The sequence below is a fragment of the Natator depressus genome, chromosome 11 (genome assembly GCF_965152275.1).
Source record: "Natator depressus isolate rNatDep1 chromosome 11, rNatDep2.hap1, whole genome shotgun sequence".
Lineage (NCBI taxonomy): Eukaryota > Metazoa > Chordata > Testudines > Cheloniidae > Natator > Natator depressus.
In genome coordinates this window covers 45,390,955-45,413,349 of record NC_134244.1, presented here as the reverse complement: position 1 = coordinate 45,413,349, position 22,395 = coordinate 45,390,955, and the positions used below count along the sequence as shown (strand labels likewise).

The window sequence follows — 22,395 nt, the reverse complement described above, 5'->3', positions numbered from 1 at the left end:
ATTGACTGCAGTGGAGTTACTCTCCATGTTTTAATTGTGAGCAGAATCTGACCCTAAAATGGAATCTGGATATACAGCCTCAAATCCTCAGCTGCGCCGGAGCTTTGTCTCTGTCCCACTTAGGACTATTTGCGCTGCCTTGTTGGAGATCAGAATCTGAATCTCAGTAATCTTATTGAACTAGGCCTTAAACTCCTTTCTAGTTTTCTCTTTGAAGAAAAATGTCTGTCAGTTTATTTTAGTGAGCATTGAAAAGCATGCTAGGCACCAGCATCGAAAAGCATGCTAGGCATCGAAAAGGTAGTCCCAGCCCCAAAGAGCTTAAATGCTAATAAAGTCTACTTTTGAGGGCAAAGGTACTCATGTGCATAAGAGTTTGCAGGACTGGAATATCCCTAAATAGAGAGATGGGAGGGAGAAGGACAGGAGAATGGAGAGCAAGGATTACGAGAACAGGAACATGAGTTAGCACAGTTTCACTGCACACATCTTGTGTTTTGGGGGGGTTTTTGCTATTAGGTGCTGTGGTACCCCAGTATAGCACATTTTCTCAATGTCAATTTTGCCTGTTTCCATTTAGTTAGTTTTAACCCTTGCAATTTTATTTTCAAAGCTTGCTCTGAGAGAGAGGGAGGAATGTACGTGGGGTTAGGATACAGAGCCTAGTCAATGCTACTTCTAACTCTCCTTCCTTTGCTTTGTAAAGCCCAAACCCCATGTACAATAGCTCAAAAAAAGGAGCTCCATAGGGTTTGAGTAGGGGGCATGATGCTACATGGCTGGCACTCTGTCCCCATTTCTGTCTGTGCAAGAGAGAGCTACTGGATTAGGATAGCAGAAGGGGGCAGTCCGGCCTTTACGTAAATGATTAGTTCATATCTTTCACTAAAAGCCAAAATTAATAATTCTCTTAGTGTAATTTAGATTAGTATTAAATGAGGTCTAGAGGCTGTGTTCATTTCTTACTCATAACTATTGTATAGTCTTCTGTCCAACCAGATTTTGTTGAGTAGAGGGCAGCACTTCATTTCTGTTCCTTAAGTATCCTCAAAATTTATTTTTTTCTGGGAAAATGAAATATTGCCTAAATCAACATATTTGCTAGCCATTCATTCATTCATTCATTCATTTGTATATGATATATATTAAATATATACATTGCTGTTTTCTGTCATATCAAAGCAATCAACCATTTTGAAACTAAGGGACTTGACTGTATTGTTTTGGTGTACTTTAATTTATCAGCAAAACGTGTTTTGTGGTGACAGATGATTGAGGTATTATTATTTACATAACAGGTGTTAGCTGAGGGACTAATAGTTGTGAATAATGTTCATAATTCCTGATTCAAAGATGGAAAAGGAGTAGTGTAAATCTACTGGTGACTATATTAGAAAATATGTGGTAGTTGAAAAACATTGCCTTTTTCCTGCTCCCTGCTGCAGCCTGTAGATCCAGTGCCCAGAAAGTATACAAATACCTGGTGGAGGTCCACTGTCAGGGATCTATGAATCCTTCTGTATATAGTGCACATTGCCCCAGTTCCAGATATGGGCTGGTGCAAAAATTGCACCTACAGGTTACCTCTTGGGATTTTTTACTTCTCCGTTATTGGTTAGTTAAGGTTCATTTTTAGCAATTGGTGAAGTATTGAAGCAGAACATAAAATCCCCCAGAAGGAGTGGGGGAAAACATCCCTTTGACTAGGAGTTTTAGTGCTAACTATCCACCAGCTTACTCTAATTTTGTGCTTTATAGGACTGGACATGCAGCTGTTTTGGGCGCACAGATTGGTAGATGCCTGGCATATTTGTACATGCAAAATTAGGGACTAGCTGAAAATTGCACAAAACATTCTTGGGGCTCTTTTTACATTATTCACCGGCTATGTGTACATGTTGCAAATGTGGGTGTTCATGAATTGTTCAGTAAATTCTCCTAAGTCGGAGTTATGTCTTGGTGAAGAATTTTATAATTGGGCCCTCCTTTGGATAAAGAGATGTTCACTTCCTGTCCTAAATTGTGTGACATTGCAGTTTTCTGTTTAAACCTGGCCACATTTCTGCATGGACATGGTTGCAATAGTGGTGCGTAATATGATCTCTAGTCAGGCTGAAACCTGGGTCCTCTGTTTATATATGATTGCTATGTCTGTAGAGCAGCGGACTCGAGGACCCCTATTTTGACTTAAAATTTTTCATGGACCTCCCCCCCCCAAGACTGCTGCTCAGCCCCAAGCCCCACCCCCACTTCACCCCTTCCCCAAGGACCCACCTCTTCCCACCCCTGCTCCACTCCTGCCCCTCCTCTTCCCTGCCTCTTTCTTCCCCCTCCCTCCCAGTGCCTCCTGCACACCACTGAACAACTGTTCCCTGGTGTGCAGGAGGTGCTGGGAGGGTGGGGGAGGAGTTCATTAGCAGGGCCCAGGGACCCCAGTTTGAGAAACGCTGCGGTAGAGTGTTATAGCCCTGTGGGATGAAAGGTGCTATATAAATGCAAGATGATGATAATGGTTATAGATAGTCATTTAGCTGTTTAAAAAACACCCACTCCCTGACACCTCTGACTTAACTAAAAAAGTAAAGCGATACTAGTTAACATACACTACGTATCTTGGTCTGAGATACTTTCCCTTGCACCAACTGCTAATACCGTAGTATGTTTAGATAATCGTGTAATTGTTTAACAAACTCATACGCCTTTTTGCTTTGCAAACTTAATATCTCCCTGATCTTCAATTTACTCTTGTTGCCACACTGTTGCGTATCTATATTTTGTATCTTGTATATATGCCCCTCTTCTTTGTGGGGAAAGATAACCTGTATGAAGCAGATGAAAAGACAGCAAGATTTACATATTGGGAAGTCGGGAGGCGAATGGGAAAATGTCCTTTAGGTAAGTAATCAAAGTGAAAAAGAAAAGTGTTTTGTCATATACTGGCATGCACTTAGCTGTTGAATTGTCTCTGAAAATATTTACTATGTTCTACTGTACAGAAGATCTTAGTCTAGGACAATCTCCATTTCCCCCATCTCCCCCCGTGCAAATATTTACATTACTCTTTATATTAGAGACAGACATATCTGTGGATATTCTTGCTCTTATGCTATTTTTATATCCTTTACATAATTGTATAACTGAGTGCTTCTATTCATATGCAAAAGAGTCCAGGAATGACTTTTATTTTTTAATTTACTTTTTATTATTTATTTATTTATTTCAGGCTTTTCCAGTAATAAATCTCATCTGAATACAGGCTGCTGATTCTCCTCTGTCTCCTATTCACTGTGGAAAAGGCAGAGCTATTTTTAACGTTTACACAATTTAGATAGATGATTCTTCATTCTGTGTGGTTTCAAGCTAAATCTGTAGAGCCTTTCATAATCATATCCTTTTTATGGTTTGCTTGAATTTGATCACAGTTGCTGATTTCATGCATTGATAATGAAGGCTTAGGTTGCCTGTTTCTAAGCATAAATCCCTCTCAGACTTCTACTTTGATAGTGCTCTGTGTTTCAGTACGCATGAAGATACAGAACTGAAATTGCTTTGCTTTCTTTACAAATGACTCAGTGTGCTTGTCCTCCTTCCCTAAAATGTTGCCAGCGTGTAAAGGATTTTCAATGAGCAATGCAATAAGCCAGCATCTGGGAAGGTTTGAAGCTGCATTGGTATAACAGTGTACTGTCACACAGATGATCAGGGCTGGAGCCAAGACTCTGTAGCACCGTAGATCATATTGGTCACATACTGGAAGTTTTGTTTATCTAACTTGGTTGCTATTTAAGCTGGTTAAATAGTATTGTCATAATGTGGAGTGGACTTCCTAGTAGAGGTGAGCATGATTTTATTATTAAACTTTTCTGGATAGCTTTGAGATTTCACTACTAGATGCTTACATGTTTGGCACTATTTCTGTGGGTATGTCATTTGTGTTCTAGTTATTACAGTGGAAATCATAACAAAAAGGCAAGGTATGTCTGATGGGGTTTTTTTAATGTAAAAGTAACTCAGTAAATATATGTGGTAAGCCGCCTCCTTTCTTTGCTTGCTGTTTGCAGAGGATATCTTACCAGTAGGTGACTTCCTATGCATTTTAAATATTTCAGAACGCGTCAGTGATACTATATGATTTGCTGATCATTATAGAAGTAAGCTAATTAATAGTATGATTTGCACACCACTGGTCACAAAGAAAGCTGTTGTTAAATGCATTAAATCCAATTTTGAGTCATGATATGAAGAATATGAGACCAGTGGTATTCATGAGATGAAACTAAGAAAGTAAATGAAATAAACTGCATGCTGGAGTTGACTTCTTATATAAACCTGACATTATTAATGTTAAAAGTTATGACCTGTCATGTACAGAACAACCTCCAATAAGTCATTGGCTCTGACAACTTGTTTCATGAGGGAGGTATAAAATTACTCTCACTGGTGTCTAACCGTGCTTTAGTTAAATTTGACATTAAATCCAGCAAGTCTTATTTAAAAATAGGGTGCTGAAGCTACTATATGAAGTTTATATGAGTAAATCTTAAGGTATAAAAAGACCCTACAGAGCAATAAATAGCGTGTAGCTGTATAAAAAGCTCGGACCAGAAATTTTACCTACAACAAAACCACTAAATTTACTTAATCTGAAAGTTACTTATTAAGCATTACAGTCCTGCTAATGTGCTCAGTCTATGTTGAAACCGGCTTTAATTATGTAGAGATGGTGGTATTAACTTGTTTAATACAGAAAAAGAGAGTTTAAAATTATTATGATTGTATTCAAAATGGTATTTTGCTTGCTAAAATAATGTCTGTTTATGTAGACTAGAGGTTTTCTTTATGAGGAACTCACACAGCTCATGTGTCTTCCTGCTAAATTTATTTATAAGGCAGCTGTTTTATAGCTTTCAGCTGTAAAGTTATAGATAAGTGTGTATTTGTTTGACAGAAGATTCGAGAATTTCCATTTACTGCCAGTACATGTAAAGCTTGGCTAAGCAGACTGCATCAGGAGCTCACTATTTGTATTAGCCAATCTGTCTTTGCAAGTCCCAGGGCCACTATCTTGCTAGAAGCAACTGTGTGCTTTTGAAAGCATGAAATTAGTTTTATACTGAGCACATGGTTTCTCATTTAGCACTTCTTTTTATGGTAATGGTCAATTTATAGTTTGCTGCCAGGATTTCAGTGTTCTCTCAAAGCTGATAGCTTCTGCTAAGGTGTCCTTTGGAGATAAAAAAGACAACCCAATTAGACCCTAAATAGGGGAGAATTCTCCCCATTGACCCAATTTATTCTCCTTCTTATTTCAAAGTTATTTTATTATGACAATCTTTCAGATAATACACATCAAAATACATTTTCCTGCCATAGCCTGTTCATGAAATACAAAAATTAATACATTGTCTTGTTTGTGCATAGTTTTGTAATCAATTTGTAATAGGTTGCCTTCATGAGGTTGGCAATATTATTCCTTTTGTCTATTTTTTAATGTATCAGGAGCACAATGTGTGTGAATGTAAAATAGATGGTGCAAGGTGTATATGTTTTTGTTCTATGTTGCTATGTAGTTCTTTAGACTCCAGATTGGAGTTTTTAAATCTGATATGATTGCTGTTAGTTAAATTATAGGAATAAAGGAAAATGGCTGTAAACAGTTATTCTGCCCCAGACTCATCCCGAAATGCATTTTACCCTTAACCTGGTGAAACTGCTTTTTATAAATGTTTAGCTCTGTTTAGCTCTTTTCCTTTGAAAGTGAAATTTTCACTATGCTAAATTATGCACTGTTTCCATAATTGCAGATGATGTTAGCTAGAGGTTAAGAAGCTAAAGAGGTTAACAAATGTTGAATTTACTTAGTACTAGGCTGCTTTCCTTAGGTTAGTTTGGCCACTTAATGCTGTTAATTCTTTTTGAAAGCAAGGCGCTCAGTTCTGTGCCTATTTAATATAGGTCTCCCTCCGTGCTTTGGAATAAATCTTGCAATAAGATCAGCTTTTATAATACAGTATATACTTATGTGCTGTAGTTTCTCTCCAAGTGGCAAATCCTGCCCCTGCCTCTTGCCTCTTGGAAGACCCAATAGGCAGTGGAACTGCTGCATTTCCTCTGTGTGGGTGGCGAAGGTAAAACATGAGTAGCTCTTTCTATACCTGCGTGAGCTTAGGAAGTGGTGGAGGTACAAGCTGGTTGATGTAAAAGTAAGTTGGTACACCAATTGTACGCTCCCCTGCCTCATGGAAAATGGAAGGGTGCAGAAGTTGTGAAGACTACTAGACAGTGGGAGGAGCCACAAAACACCATTGCAGTCTAGGGAAAGGATTCTGTCCGTACCTGGCAGCCACAGAGCTCCCTGCACCAAACCTGTGTCTGGGTTGGCCCTAAGAATTGAGGCTTAGATACAAACTGACACAGTTGGGTTTTAGGTAGGTTTAAAAATATGGTTGCTGTCATTTTCAGACCTTTAAATTCATTGCTCCATCATTTTTCTGTAAATGCTCAAAGCATACCAAGCAAAAAATGTTGGTGCTTACATTTAGAAAAAGGTGTGCTGCATATACCAGTCGCACAAGATATTAAAAAAAAATACTGTTTTGTAAGTACAGTGCATTTTTCTTGCTTTGTTCCTTTTGGACTTACCAAGTATTTTTATTGCTATAAAATACATGCTTGCCAAATTACAGGCAGGCTAGTTCTTTGTTCCACAACTTTACGTTGTGAGTAAGCTGTTTTCAACTTCAAAGATCTTACATCCTCTTAAATGTTTAGATCACTGCATAGCTCTCCTTCTGCCAGTTCACACTGATGGGTAGTGAGAGAATCATCTTCCAGAACACTGGTAGTGTTGGGCAAGAAGCAGTTTGTTTCCTTGTTGGGAAATTTACTGCATTGAGACAGTATTGAAGGGTGCTATTTTTGTATGGTGGCTTGCATGACATTTTCCTATGAAAATATTCATAATTTTTAATCATTTTCCTTTAGGAAAAAAGTATATTGATATATAGGACCTCTGAGGATTGAGAGAAATCTTTTGGATAAGCAACACCCCATTCTGGGTTTCTTGATAAGAATCCCTGTAGGATACAAGGACACTGTAAGTGAGAAAGGAGAAGTGATTTTGGGGAAGTGGCCTGGGGTTTATAAAGAATCCCATTCTGCACCCTCTCTGCGGGCTGGAGAAACACCTGGAAGGAGTGAGGCTGTTAGAAGTCTCTCCTGGAAGGTTAGGCCAAGTCTTGGGCTAGCCCCTGAAAAAGGTTCTTTGTGCTCAAGAAGTGCAGTTTTCAAGAGCAGTTGAGGTCCTGGAATATGAGGCAGTTGAAGTATCCTAGGTCCAGATCACTTAGCACCTTGAAAATAAGGAGTGAACGTTAAACTTGACACTGTATTCAATGGGAGACAGCTGAGGGAGTGCAGTGTGAGGCTGATGTCCTCAGCAATTGGATTGTGTACCAGTTTCAATTTTCTCAGAGCTGATTGTTTCAAGTCCAGTTAGATTGCATTCCTATAATTAAGAGAAGTCACAAAGGCATGTGTTTATCAAAGTCATGTCATCATTAGCAAGGATGGGATTCAGTCTTCCTGTCAGTGATGATGGAAGAATGTTTGTTGTGGATTCTGCTATGTGAGAACTTTGCATCAGGAGGGTCCAGAAGAATTCATAGAATCACAGAAGAGTAGGGTGGGAAGAGACCTCAGGAGCTCATCTAGTCCAACCCCCTGTTCAAAGCAGAACCAACCCAACTAAATCATCCCAGACAGGGCTTTGTCAAGCTGGGCCTTAAAAACCTCTAAGGATGGAGATTCCACCACCTCCCTCGGTAACCCATTCCAGTGCTTCACCACCCTTCTAGTGAAATAGTTTTTAATAATATCCAACCTAGACCTCCCCCACTGCAACTTGAGACCACTGCTTTTTGTTCTGTTATCTGCCACCACTGAGAACAGCCTTGCTCCACCCTCTTTGGAACCCCCCTTCAGGTAGTTGAAGGCTGCTATCAAATCCCACCTCACTCTTCTCTTCTGAAGACTAAACAAGCCCAGTTCCCTCAGCTTCTCCTCGTAAGTCATGTGCTCTAGCCCCCTAATCATTTTTGTTGCCCTCCTCTGGACTCTTTCCAATTTGTCCACATCCTTTCTGTAGTGGGAGGCCCGAAACTGGACACAATACTCAAGATGTGGCCTCACCAGTGCCGACCGGAGGGGAATAATCACTTCCCTCAATCTGCTGGCAGTGCTCCTACTAATGCAGCCCAATATGCCATTAGCCTTCTTGGCAACAAGGGCACCCTGTTGACTCATATCCAGCTTCTCATCCACTGTAATCCCCAGGTCCTTTTCTGCAGAACTGCCGCTTAGCCAGTCGGTCCCCAGTCTGTAGCGGTGCATGGGATTCTTCCGTCCTAAGTGCAGGACTCTGCACTTGTCCTTGTTGAACCTCATCAGATTTCTTTTGGCCCAATCCTCCTATTTGTCCAGGTCATTCTGGACCCTATCCTTACCCTCCAGCATATCTTCCCTCTTCAGTACTCAATATCTTCAGTACTTCAATACAAGTACTCAGTATCTTCAGTACTTCAATATCTTCAGTACTCTTCCCTCCCCCCTCCTTCCCGCTTAGTGTCATCTGCAAACTTGCTGAGGGTGCAATCCACACCATCCTCCAGATAATTAATGAAGATGTTGAACAAAGCTGGCCCCAGAACCAACCCCTGGGACACTCTGCTTGACATCGAGCCATTGATCACTACCCATTGAGCCTGATGATCTAGCCAGCTTTCTATCCACCTTATAGTCCATTTATCCAATTCCTAAACTGCTAACTGGCTTAACTTTTTGTGGGGATGCATACCCAATTAAATGAAAGCAAACTGTAGCTCTAAGCTCTGTAAGGTGCCTCCCTCTGCCTACAGGCATAACATCTGTCTTGCTAGGATTTATCTTCAACCAGCTCTTGCTTATCTATGTGCTGATTTTAGCCAGATGTTGGAAAAGCTGGGTGTCAGACAGTACTGTTCTTTGCATTTGTAAGTCCAAGTTCTTCGAGTGCTTGCTCATATCCATTCCATGCTAGGTGTGTGCGTGCCGTGTGCACAGTTGCTGGAAATTTTTCCCCCATTGGTGTCCACTGGGCCGGCTCTAGTGCCCTTTGAAGTTGTGTGCACATGCACCAGTATAAAGAGCGCCACTGGCCCTGCACCTTCTCACTTCCCTCTTACTGCCTGTCATGGTTGCTGGAATGATCCTGCTTGCTGTGGCAAGGTTTCTTTCCCAGTGGTTGGACTTTCTCTGTTCATATTCTGTAGAGTTATCACAGTTAGTGCATGTAGCTCTTAGAGTTAGCGTATATAGCAGTGTTGTTAATTGTCCTTATCGTTGGGACTTTTTTGCTTTAGGGGCTTCAAGCCGTGCTCTTCTTGTGGCAAGCTGATGCCAGTTAGTGACCTGCACACTAGCTGTCTAAAGTGTCTGGGGGAGTCTCACATCAAAGAGAAGTGCCAGATCTGCAGGGACTTCAAACCTGGTACCAGAAAGAACAGGGACATTCAGCTGAAGGCGATTCTCATGAAGGCAGCCCTGAGACCTGTCTCAGAACCAAGCCACTCTGAATCGGTGCAGAGTACTTTGGTATCTGTGCAGAGCACTCCTACAGAACCTTGTTCTTCCTGGCACCATTCTCCATCCCTGGTGCCAAGGAAGAAACCTAAGAAACAGCGCACTAAGAGAGGGCGTTCTCCGGTGCCGGAGAGAGACAAGCAGGGACAAGCCACTCATCCTCCCCCCCCCGAGCCACTGGTGGCACCACAGACTCTGCCTAGAGTACTGAGTCCAGTACAGGACCACCACCAAATCCCAGGAGCAGCCCCGGGGCCAGGTGTTTGCTGACCCTTCGACACGGGAGGTCTTTCTGGTGGTGAAGGACCTGCTGTCCCTCCTGATGCCACTGACCCATCAAGGACCCTCACCAGCCAAGGTGACTGGGGACAGAAGGGAACAAGGTCCGACAAGCTCCTTCCCAGTACAGACTACTGCGGCACCGTCCAGAGGCAAGCCCTCCATACTACTGATGCCTTGGTCACTATTCTGACATCGGTCTCCCGGCACTATCTGGTGGTGGAAATAGGTACTGCACTGCCATGGTCTCCAAGGGAAGAATCCTCTTTGGAGTCGGAAGGGGAATCCTTCACTCCGTCCAAGAGCTGCACGCCTCCAGACTTCGGTACTGACCCTCCTGCTGGTGCCTGGCCACTGGTTGATGCAGTGGCAATATTGAAAACCTTGGTTCCCCTGGTACTGGGGCTCCCTTCCAATTGCTCATACTTCGTGTCAGAAAGGTGGGCTACCACCTCATTCTATCCAGCACCAGACTTCGACTCCGGCACCAAGCCCAGTGCGAACATCTAGGAAGTGGTCACAATGGACATGATGGAAGCAGAGGAAGAGGAGGGAGCCCCTCTTCCAGCACAGGCCTTCTCCTCCTCATCCCCAGATGAGGCAGTTGCAGGCCCTAGTACTCTGCTCCCTTAAGATGACTTCAGGGCCCACCAGGACCTCCTGAAAAGGGTCTCAGTAAACTTGGGCCTGGAGGTGGAGGAGCTTATGGAACTGGCACACAACCTGGTTGACATCCTGGCTGCAGCTACTCCCTCCAAAGTGGTCTTGCCCATAAACAAAGCAGTATTGGGCCCCATTAAGGCACTCTGACAGACCACTTCTTCTCTGTTCCCCACCTCAAAGAGGCTAGAGAAGAAATACTGTGTCCCAGCAAGCAGGTTCAAATACCTTTTACTCGCAGCCCTTTCCCCCTGAGATCCCTGGTATTGTCGGAGGCAAATGAACAGGACAGACAGGGTTAGTCGAGTGCTATCCCTCTAAAATAAAGAAGCAAAGCTGGACTGGACCTGTTTGGATGCAAGGTTTATTTGGCTGTATCCAATTACGTATCTCCAACCAGCAGGCTTTGCAGGGGAGGTATGATTTTAATCTGTGGGACTCGTCCAAATTTAAAGACTCCCTTCCTCAGGAATCGAGATAAGAATTCACGGCCATCCTAAAGGAGGGCAAGATTGTGGCCAGGAACTCACTTCAGGCAGCTTTAGTTGCGGCCAACTCGGCAGCCAGGACTATGGCATCGGCAGTCACCATAAGGCACTGTTCATGGCTCAGATCTTCTGACCTCCTTCACCAGGTTAAGCAGCCTGTCCAGGAAATTCCCTTTGAAGGCATCCTAGATCTGCCTCGCCTCAACATATATCTCAAGAAACTGAGGTTCCACATAGTTTCCCTGGCTTCCATCATTCCCTCCCTGGATCCAGGAGACTAGTATGCCGTCCTCATTGTAAAGGACACTTATTTCCCAATCTCTATTTTTCGGAGTTGCAGAAAATTTCTCAAGTTTGTAGTTGGTCAGTGCCACTACCAATTCACCACTCTTCCATTTGGCCAATTGGCAGCCCCACGGGTGTTCACGAATTGTATGGTGGTAGTAGTCTTCCTCCAGCATCGAGATGTGCAAGTCTACCTGTACCTTGACGACTGGCTGACCAAAGGTCAGTCGCAGACTCAGATGCAGCATAGCATCAGTATAATACAAGCTGCCTTCCATGTGCTGGGTCTGTTGATAAATGAGCAGAAGTGAACCCTGGTCCCAGTTCAGAGAATAGAGTTCATCGGGGCAGTGCTCGATTTGACCCATGCTAAAGCCTCCCTACCTGAAGTCCAATTCTGAGCTATGTCAGACATGATTTCCAAGGTCATGGTCAACCCAATAACAACTGCTTGGGTCTGCCTCAAACTATTAGGTCACATGGCGGCATGTACCTGCATGGTGCGATTTGCGAGGCTATGCTTCAGACCCCCTACAGATGTGACTGATGTCAGTCTAATCCCCAAGCAGACACCACCTGGACTCAATACTCTCAATCCCTCCTCCAGTTCTAGCTTCGCTGACCTGATAGGGAAGATGCAGAATCTATAATGGAGGGGGTACCATCGATAACCCTAGTCTCGGACGTGTCAAACCTGGGATGGGAAGCCCACCTCATCAGTCTAAGGCCCTCTGGTCCCAGGAAGAACTCTCCCTGCATTTAAATGGCAGGGAACTCAAGGCGGTATACTTGGCTTGCCAAGTGTTCCTCTGCAGATTTTGGGCAAAGTGGTGCAGGTCCTGACAGACAACACTGCATCAGTGTTTTAAATCAAGTAGGGAGGGGCTTGATCTTCAGCTCTGTGCCAGGAGGCCCTCCGGCTGTGGGTCTTCTCTGTGAATCATGCCATTCATCTCAAGGCATCACATCTCTCGGGAGCCCGATATGCACTGGCAGATTGCCTCAGCAGATCCTTTTCTTCTCACCATGAGTGGTCCCTTCACCCAGAGGTTGTCAGTGTCATCTTTCAGAGGTGAGGACCTCCTCAGGTGGACCTGTTTGCCTTCAGACAGAACAGGAAATGCCATCAATTCTGTTCACTGCTCTGGCACAGCACAGGCTCCCTCTCCGATGCCCTACTGCTCTCGTGGGTAGACCACCTAATGTATGCCTTCCCACCTATCCCCTTGGTTCACAAAGTCCTCCTAAAAATCAAATGGGACAAGGCAAAAGTTATCCTGATAGCACTGGCGTGGCCATGCCAGCATTGGTTCAGTATGCTTCTGGACCTCTCAATGGCAGCTCCACTCGCGCTCCCAATCTGCCTGGACTTGATTTCACAAGGCCATGGCTGGTTGCTTCACCTGAATCTTGCCTTCCTGCACCTGACTGCGTGGTTGCTGCATGGCTGAATCCTGAAGAGCAGGCCTGCTTGGATTAGGTTTGACAGGTCTGGCTAGGTAGTAGAAAGCCTTCCACCAGGGCTACCTACCCAGCCAAGTGGAAATGTTTCACTTGTTCAGCCTCCTAACGGAATCTCTCTCCATCCCGATCTTTGCTGCAGTCTGTCTTGCATTATCTGCTCTACTGAAAGCATCAAGATCTGTCTCTCTCACCTATTAAGGTTCACTTGGCAGTCATTTCAGCCTTCCATCCTCCAGTGAATGGCAGATCAGTCTTCACAAGATGACAATCAGGTTTCTCAAGGAGCTGGAAAGATTCTACCTTCAGGTTCAGAAACCAATCCCCCCATGGGACCTGAATCTGGTCCTGTTGAGGCTCACAGGGCCTCCCTTTGAACTATTGGCATCATGCTCCCTACAGCTTCTCTCCTGGAAGGTCTCCTTCCTAGTGGCGATCACCTCAGCCAGAATGGTCTCCGAGATCAAAGCCCTGATGTCAAACCCCCTTATACAGTGTTGTTTGTCAAGGACAAGGTCCAGTTGCACCCCCATCCGGTCTTCCTAGCGAAGGTGGTGTAGCAGTTCCACAACAACCAGGATATTTTTCTGCCAGTCTTCTTTCCAAAAGCTCATGAGACCACTGAGGAACATTGGCTTCAGATATTGGATGTTAGGTGGGCCCTTGTCTTTTATATTGAGAGAACTAAGCCCTTCTGCAAGACCACACAACTCTTCGTAGCAGTAGCAGAAAGGATGAGAGGGCTACCTGTGTCATCCCAATGAATCTCGTCCTGGATAATAGCCTGTACACAAGCTTGCTATGAGCAGGTGAAGGTTCTGCCTCCGACCATCATGAACTCTCATTCCACAAGAGCCCAGGTTTCATCAACAGCATTCCTCACACAGGTACCAACCCAGGATATCTGCAGAGCTGCAACCTGGTCGTCAGTTCATATCTTTGCTTCCCACTGCACAATCACGCAACAGGCCCGTGATGTCAGTTTTTGGAGAGCAGTGTTGCAGTCAGGATGTTCATGAACTCCAAGCCTTCCTCAGGGGGTACTGCTTGTGAGTCACCTAGCAAGCACTCGGAGGGGAAAAAACAGTTACTGACCTTTTGTAATTGTTCTTTGAGATGTGTTGCTCATGTCCATTCCATGACCCGCCCTCCTACCTTTGTCAGAATTACTGGCAAGAAGGAACTGAGGGCATGGAGCTGGTGGTGCCCTTTATTTACACTGGCTCATGTGTGTGACTCCAGAAGGTGCTAGAGCCGGCCCAAAGGATACCACTGAGGGAACAATATCCAGCAATTGTGCATCTGGCACGCACACACCTAGCATGGAATGAACATGAGCAACACATCTCTTAGAACAACAGTTATGAAAGGTTAGTAACGGGTAGTTTTTTTTTACATGTACAAAAATGAGGGGGTTGAAAAATGTTTATATTTTTACAAGTTGAATAGAGGCACCTTTTACAATGTCTGTTAGGTAAACCTTTAAGTGAAATCCCTATCTGAACTTTATTTATGACCTAGATGGTAAGCTCTTCAGCGCAGAGATGGTCTTATTTGTCACTTGTTTGGACAATCCTACCACGGTGGGACTCTGATCCTTGACTGGAGCCTGTATTTGCTATTGTAATACAAAAATTATTTATTTCTCTGTTTCCTTTCAGGAATACTATAGGTTGTGCAATTGTGAAACGCTAATAAATAAAATGCCTGATTCTGGACTCAATTACACTGAAAATCCAGAGTAAGTTCTTTGAGTTACATTGGTGGAACTGAGATGGGGCCCTGTGTTTTCAGTGTTGTGCCGGAAAGTTTTTATTGAGAGAATTCCACCACCCCAATGTTTTTACTTTTGGAACTGTCTGTAAATTGTGCTGTAATACAGGCCCAGTGGTGCCTGCCGCTCCATATTTTTTTTAGTAGTGTCTAATAATAATTTCCTAAAATAAGTAATGTATCCTTTAGAACTAAGGCCATGGCTTCCAGCTACCTCCAGCTCCCCCTGCCCCCCAAAAAACCACCTCTTTTTTTGTTTTTGTTTTTTTGTTGTTGTTTGTTTGGAGTCCTTGATGCTAGGAAACAGGTTTACCAGGATATTTTTAAATTACTTTCAAGACACACTAGCTCAAAACTTGGTTATGGATTTTTACCAATGTGCATGAATAGAGTGGGTGCGCATTCTCAATTCAGAGTTAACCTGATACGATTGCAGTGACAAGATGGTAAAATATGTTTTGATTCATTGTGTAAAGGTATAAATCCATAATTTAGGAATGACCATTTAAATGTAAGCAAAAGTAAAGACTTTATCAGTGGAGCACAATTAAATAAAGTAGTAGAGCATGGAGAAAATAGAGGTGAGGTATGCTTCCAGGCATTAATATGACACGTGGGTAAAGTGAAAGAAATCACTTCAAGGAAAAGCAGGCTTGGTGGAAAGAGTTAAAATTTATTGTTAGAAATAAGTCAGTGTACAGTGGTCAGCTTCTTTGCTAGTGGTGGTGTCATAGCCTGATAATGAGGCTCTATTAATGAGCAAGGGTGTTTTGAGGTAATTACTTTGGTTAAAATTTTCGGTCACCTAGGAGCCTGAGTCCCATTGACTTTAATGAGATTTGTCTCCTAAATGCCTAAGTTGCTTTTGAACCACTAAGGCCCTTTTGAAAACTTCACCCTATGAGGGTAAAATTTTACCTTTGGAACGAAGGTTAGCTGAAGGCACAGCTATTAGAGAAGCATCTGTAAGTTGCTTTTATTAGAGAGAGAGGGAGAACTAAAAACTAACATTTCTGTCTGAAAATTAACTACTATGGTTATGGTAACTTTAAGCATTACTGACTGGACAAGTTAGTAGGAAATATTGTCTCCATTTTTTTCAGTTGATTTACTTAGTTCATGCGACAACACTTGGTCTACTCATTTTCACTTTTGTTACTCTATAATGTAGTTGGTTTCTTCCCTACAGAAAAGCCCCTTATAAACATCAGTTAGGGATCAGGAAAACATTTATCTTTAAGGAATTAAAAAAATAAATAGGACATATTATTAAGAGGCTGTCATTAAAGGGTATTTTGTTTTATTAGCTTTTTAAAAACAATCCAGTTGACATTGCCCTTAATTGTATAAAAAGTCCATATTTTGGCATGGTTACTGTGTAGCTAGAAGTGGATACTATTATAATTTCTAGAGCTAGTAAGTAGTAAAACTAAAAACCCTTAGTCACTAACATCTTCATGAATAGAAGTACCTAGTTTGGTTTGTTATGCTTTGAGAATAAATATTATTGCTTCATGAATTTTTGGATGACTACCATCTATTTGTAAAAATGTTCATAAATTGAAGAAGTCCCATCAATTTTTAGCAGAACTGATCATCCCAGTGTTTTATAGTAGAAGTGTGTTTATGTATTAAAAACATTAAAATAATGAATAGTATGTTTTAATTCAATCAGGGAACAGAAACAACACTGTGCTACTTATGGGATAGGCCACACACCACAAGTTAATGATAGATATATGAAGTGAGCAAAATACAATCTGAAAAGAATTAGTATGAAAATAAATAATCCAAACTATCCAGCGAATATTTAAGATTAACTCAAAGACAACTGGGATCATTATGCAAATCGCTTGCTAAGCACAAAAAAAAGCATCAGATTCTTAAATGTTGCTTGTAACAAATAGTTTGACCTGCTCTTACCAAAAACTGCCACATCAGTGACTGTAAATATCCTGTATTCTAATGGGCTGAAGCAATTCTGAATCAGTTTAATGGCAAACAGTAGTACAAGCTAATGTTTGGGGGCGGGAAGGTGAATTTTTGTGACTTTGTTTAATGTAGTGATATTTTTTTACTTACCATATAGTTTCAGTAGATATCAATAGATATAATTTTTTACTTACCATATAGTATCTAATGCTACATTTCTAGTCATGAGTATTTTGAGTAAAAGTCACAGACAGGTCATGGACAGTAAACAAAAATTTAATGGCCCATGACCTGTCCATGACTTTTACTAAAAATACCTGTGACTAAAATTTGGGGGGAGGGGCTGCCCGGAGGCCCCATGGTGGTGGCAGCGTGCAGCATGGGACCCCTGTTGGTGCAGGGAAGAGGATGGGTTGGCACGTGGCCCGGGACCCCCTGTGGTGCTGAGGGGGGAGGGCAACCTCCGCGCCTCTCTCCCTGCCCCAGCAGCAGAGTTTGGGTATAGGAGGGGGCAGATGATTGGGGCATGGGACGGGGTGTGGCATGCTCTGGGCAGCACTTATATGTGGGGTTCCCTAGAAGCAGCAATGTCCCCCTCGCTCAGCTGCTAGTTGGAGGCATGGCCAGGCACCTCTGTGCGCTGCCTCTGCCCAGGGCACCGCCCCCACAGCTCCCATTGGCCAGACCGTGTCAGCCAGGTGAACCAGCTGCTGCAGAAGTCATGGAATCCGTGACTTCCGTGACCTCTGTGACAAACTCGTAGCCTTAAGTATCAGCAATGTTTTATTTTTAACTTGCTTTCAAAAGCATGTCAAGTTATGTAACATTGTGCACTTTCAATTCATAGAATATGTTTTACTAATGCTTTTATCAGGTATTTTGCATTTGAAATCTAATATCCTATATTTGAAATCAGGAGACATTTATTCCTAGAATAAGCATTATAACCATTAGCAGCAGCCGTAGAATTTTCTTTCCATAAGCGTGCATTTAATCTGAAAACATCGATTTCGTTTGAGTTACAAGGTCAGTAAAACCTGTGTATAAACACCACACCTTTTCTAAGTGACCGCCTATCATAGACAACAGCAGCAAAGGTATCTCCAAAAATGTTAAATTAATCACCTTGGAACAGGGTAAGACAAGATTGTAAATCACCCTTGCATGGTCATCCAGTGTTAAGCCTTTGGTGGGAGATTTCCCTAAAATACTCTGTGCAGTTGTAGTCAAAGTTAACGAGTGACTTCGCAGAACTAGTCTCAGATAAAACACACCTTCTTTGGGAAAATGATTGAACCACTTTGGACTTCAGTACTCATGCAATAAAGTTAAGCCCATGTGTAACTGTGAGCAGGATCCTGGACACAGTTCATGCACAGGAGACTCTGAACTTTGCTGGAACTAGGGTTGCTGGGGGTGCTACGGCAGCCCCTGGCTTGAAGTGGTTTCCATTAAATACAGGGTTTACGGTTTGGTTCAATGGCTCGCAGCACCCCCACTATAAAAATTCTTCCAGGACCCCGCCTACTTCTGTCGGTTACTTTGTTTTTATAGTGAAATACTAGATGGTGACTTAGTATAATAAAACTCAGATTTTTATTTCTCATGTGTCTGAGTTATCTGGCACACAGATCAACGTTTTAGCTGCATGTGACCTTTTATACTTTAAATGTCTGTTTTATACTGAGTATTTGTATTATAAATATTTTATTATAATTCAAAATCTTTAAGTGCTTTATAAGCAGTACAGTTTTTGGTGTCAAATATGACTTAGCTTTATTATGATTCCTTACTCTTTTAAGAAAAACTTTCAGCCACCTTTATTGAAAGGCCATGTTCCTTAAAAGAGAAGCTTTTCTCAGTCCCTTGAGTAGCTTAATTCAAGTTTCTCTGTCTAGTGATCTTGTATATACAAGAAATACATTTTCAAGATTGTAAATTGATTGAAGGCCAGCTTCACCATAAAAGTCATGGACTTAACTTGAAGTTGAGTTTATGGATTTTACCACACTTAATATGTCCGACATAATGGCGACAGCTCTATCTTTCTGCCCTCATACTGCTTTATTGGATAATGATTCAGTCTGTTGCACTTTATTCCCCTGAGTGTCTTCTCCAGCAAAAAAAGGGCCATGTTTATAGAAAGATGCTCTTGTTTGTGGTTAAAACCTGAGCACGTGCTGGAATGACCCATTTATTTTCTGCTTTAGACAGAACACATCTCATTTTCCATCTTTTGGGGTCCATTCCTGCTGCCTGTATTCAGAAATGCTCCCGTTAAAGTTAGCCAGACTTAAAGTCCATGCACAATTTGAGGAAATCAGACTATATTTTCATTTGCCTTATACTCTGTTGCCATTATAATCTCATATAAGAACTCTGGAAGATGGTGACTTTCAGATGGAAAATTAAGATGACAGTGAAAGTACTATGTCAAAATTACTTGAAGGCCTGACTTACATCAGTATAAGCAAGAACATTCAGGATTAGCGGGACTCTCGATTTAAGCACCACATTTAGGAATAAAATATAGTAGGATGGTTTTTTAAAAAAAATCCCATATAACATTTATCACTTGCTATTAAATTTTACAAGATTTTTTTTCATAAGGGTGAGGGAAGGTGTCAGTATCAGAGCCAGGACTGGAACTCAGGAGTTCCTGCCTGCCAGTTCTGTGTACAGGCCGATCGGGTACACCCGGTGCCAATGGTTGAACTTACATTTGGGTCTGCAATTCCAATTCACAGTGAGATGAGAATGAAACTGCAGCTTTAACTCTGCCTTGGTTCTGTAGAATTAGTGCAGAGCCTGAATGTTAATTGAACATATTCTTTTCACTTATTAAGATCAAAATCTCATTTCACTTTGTATTCCAACATACAGATTGAATAAGGGTTACCTGAATTCATTATGGCTTGCTGGTTGCTGATTAACTGTGAATTTGTCCAGGAGTTTAATCTAATCCATCTCTGTATGGGTTGTTGTGATGTGGTAGTGCTCTTCATTCCCAGAACCAGCAGGGACCGAATCCAGTGAAGGCAACAAATTCAGCCCCTGTGGGGACATGCATGCCTCACTTACTCAACAGCAGTCCCTCTAGCTGTTAATGAACAGCACTGACTGTTTCCAAAAGATTTCAGAAGAATGAAAGTTTGAAGAACATGGTGCCCAAAAACACATGTGAAGGGGACTATACCTAAAATGTAGGTGACAAAACACTGTTTTTTTGAATGCTCAAATGCTCTGCATTTTTTTTGAATGCTCAAAAAGTTGTAGTCCAGAATCCGTACATGATTTTACTACAGGGTATTCGAAACAAGTGATGCTTCAATTAGTAATTGAACAGCAATAAATGGTGATGGTCCACAGGGAAGTGATTCCTTACTGTACATTGCATATTAAGTACTCTGGAATTCTTCTTCAAGAGATGTCCCTGTGGATGCTCCACTCCAGGTCATGGTGCGTCCCTGTGCCTTCGCTTGGAGAGTTTTGCAGCAATGCCCGTACAGATTGCACACGCACGGTGCCTGCCTCGCGTGTGGTTGGCACTTGAAGTGTTGCGCGCGCGACCTGGAGCCCTGTGTTCCTTCTGAGCTGTCCCCGGCCTGAGACAGAGCTCAGCAATCCTGCTGAAAAACTTTCATTTTTTCAGGTCAGTCTTAGACAGTTTAGTTTTCTTAGCTGGTTTCGGTTTTCGCCCCTGTGTAAATAAATAAATATTATTCTGGTTTGCTGGGTTTTAAAAGATACTCGACCTGCGGAGAGGCAATGTCAGTCTCTGATGGGCACATTCAATGTGTCTGGAGTCTGGCAGAATTTCATGTTCCCCAGAAATGTGCCCATTGCTCTAAATTGAAGGGTAGGGCATGAAGAGATAGGCACCCGAGGCTGAAACTTATCTTAATGGAGAAGCCGTTGAGACCAGCCTCTGACCTGGGACAAGAAGGATCTTCACGACAAAGGTCTCCAGTCCCTTCACCACCAAGGTCCCCAAAATCTTAAAAAAAAAAAAAAAAAAAAAAAAAGCCAGCTTCGCCACCTCAAAGAGAGCAGACCAGAAGAAAAGGTCACCTACTAGATCGCTCTCTGTGGTCCCAACCGCACTGAGGCTGAGCACCTCCAGCACTGTCCATGTGGCGTCCACCACCGGCACCCACCACTCCGATGCTGACGCTAATGTGTCTAAGCTGCCCACTTCCACCAGGGCACTGTCAGCACCTCCAATGGAGTTGGCACCGACAACCGCTCCAAACCCCATGCCACAGCCTGGCGCTGCTAGCGCAATGGTGCCAACATATTCCACATCATCTCTGATCCACACCACGCCCACTGCACAACCACCACCATTGCTGCCGGTACCGAGACTCTTGGCACCACAACACTTTACTCATCACAAAGACCTCTACTGGTCTCTTCTACCTCAGTCTCCCCTTCTGGGCACTGATCTCTTGCCCACTACAGCAGTGCCGCACCAGCAGCTATCTCCAATAGCCTCACGCTTCTCGAGTGACAATGATGACACGGTGGAAGGATTATTTTCTCCTCATCACTCTTCCCCAATCAGGTCACGCATACCTGAAAGATCATCATGGTCAACATAAATCTATGACCACATGCCACCATGGTATGGATACCCATGGATGGGACCACCCACTCCTTTTTCTGGCCTTGGCCTTACTGGAGCCCCTGGCGGTCTCACAGAAGACACCAGAGCAGATGTCATAGTCCACATAGGGACAGCATCAGATCACTACCTCCAGCCTCTGATACAGCAGTAACTGTGGCACGGGAGGTATCAATGGCAGACCAGGAAGAGGACACTGCTCTTGACACCTCACCACACATCAATAATTCATCCTCCTCACACAATGAGGCTGTTGTGCCCCCACCACCTACCACTGTGGATGACTTCACTCATTTCCAAGACTTGTTCAAAAGGGTGGCTACAGAACTCAAAATTGCCCTGGAAGAGGTGCCAGAAACTCAGCACGAGTTAACTGACATCTTGCAAATGTCCTCTTCATCTAAGATAGTACTGCTAATCAATGGGGTGACCATGGAACCTGCAAGAGCAGCGTGGCAAACTCCAGCTACAATCCCACCAACTTGCAAAAGGGCAGATCGTAAATATTATGTCCCCTCAAAGGGTTCAGAATTTTTACACATCAAGCACCCAACTCACTGGTGGTTGAGGCAGCCAACCAAAGAGGTAAACAGCAATATTTCCAATCCACCCCAGCTGATAAGGATGGCAAAAAGTTGGATCTCTTTGGCTGCAAAGTATACTTGTCATCCACGCTCCACTTTAGAGTGTCAAATTATGCAGCATTACTCGCCAAATATGACCACAGAAATTATGGTAAATTTATGGACTTTATTAACAATATTCCTAATGAAAAGAAACAACAATTTGTTTTTGATCTCTGAGGCATAGATGATTGTACGAATTGTACTAGATGCCTTCCTTGATGCAGCTGACACTGAAACCAGATCCACCCCTACAGCTGTTGTCATGCAATGAGCCTCATGATTTAACTCCACAACTTTTCCTAGGGAGATGCAGAATATAGTTGAAGCTCTCCCCTTTGACGGCGAGAAGTTGTTCACAGCCAAAACCGAGGTGCTGCCTACTAAAAGATTCGTGGGCCATGCTCCAATCCCTTGGCATTCACGCACCTGCCATGAGAAGATGACAATTTAGGTATCAATCATACCAGAGGAGCAGATACCCCATGTACTCTCAACAACACCAGAGACCCTATGAGCAGCAACAACAACAATGTCAGAGACAAAGACCACAATGTTGACACCCTCCACCATCATTGGCACCTCAGCCACCTCCCTCTAACAAGCACATTTGAAGGCTTAGTCGAGGGTCTAGAAAACCTATCCAAGGTTT

General features: G+C 43.0%; 1 protein-coding gene across 3 annotated transcripts in view; it reads left to right on the top strand.

Moving 5' to 3' along the window:
• Positions 1–22,395, top strand: part of ZNF385B (zinc finger protein 385B) — a 305,313-nt gene that overhangs the window by 59,399 nt on the left and 223,519 nt on the right. The window contains exon 1 of one of the 3 annotated variants that reach the window (XM_074967697.1): positions 2,842–2,895. The exons of 1 other annotated variant lie outside the window; for it this stretch is intronic. In XM_074967697.1, the coding sequence (XP_074823798.1) occupies positions 2,877–2,895 (19 nt within the window). In that variant the 5' untranslated portion in view covers positions 2,842–2,876. Of the gene's footprint in view, positions 1–2,841; positions 2,896–3,643; positions 3,836–22,395 lie in introns of those variants that run through there. One more of the 3 variants, XM_074967696.1, reaches the window with a different exon arrangement.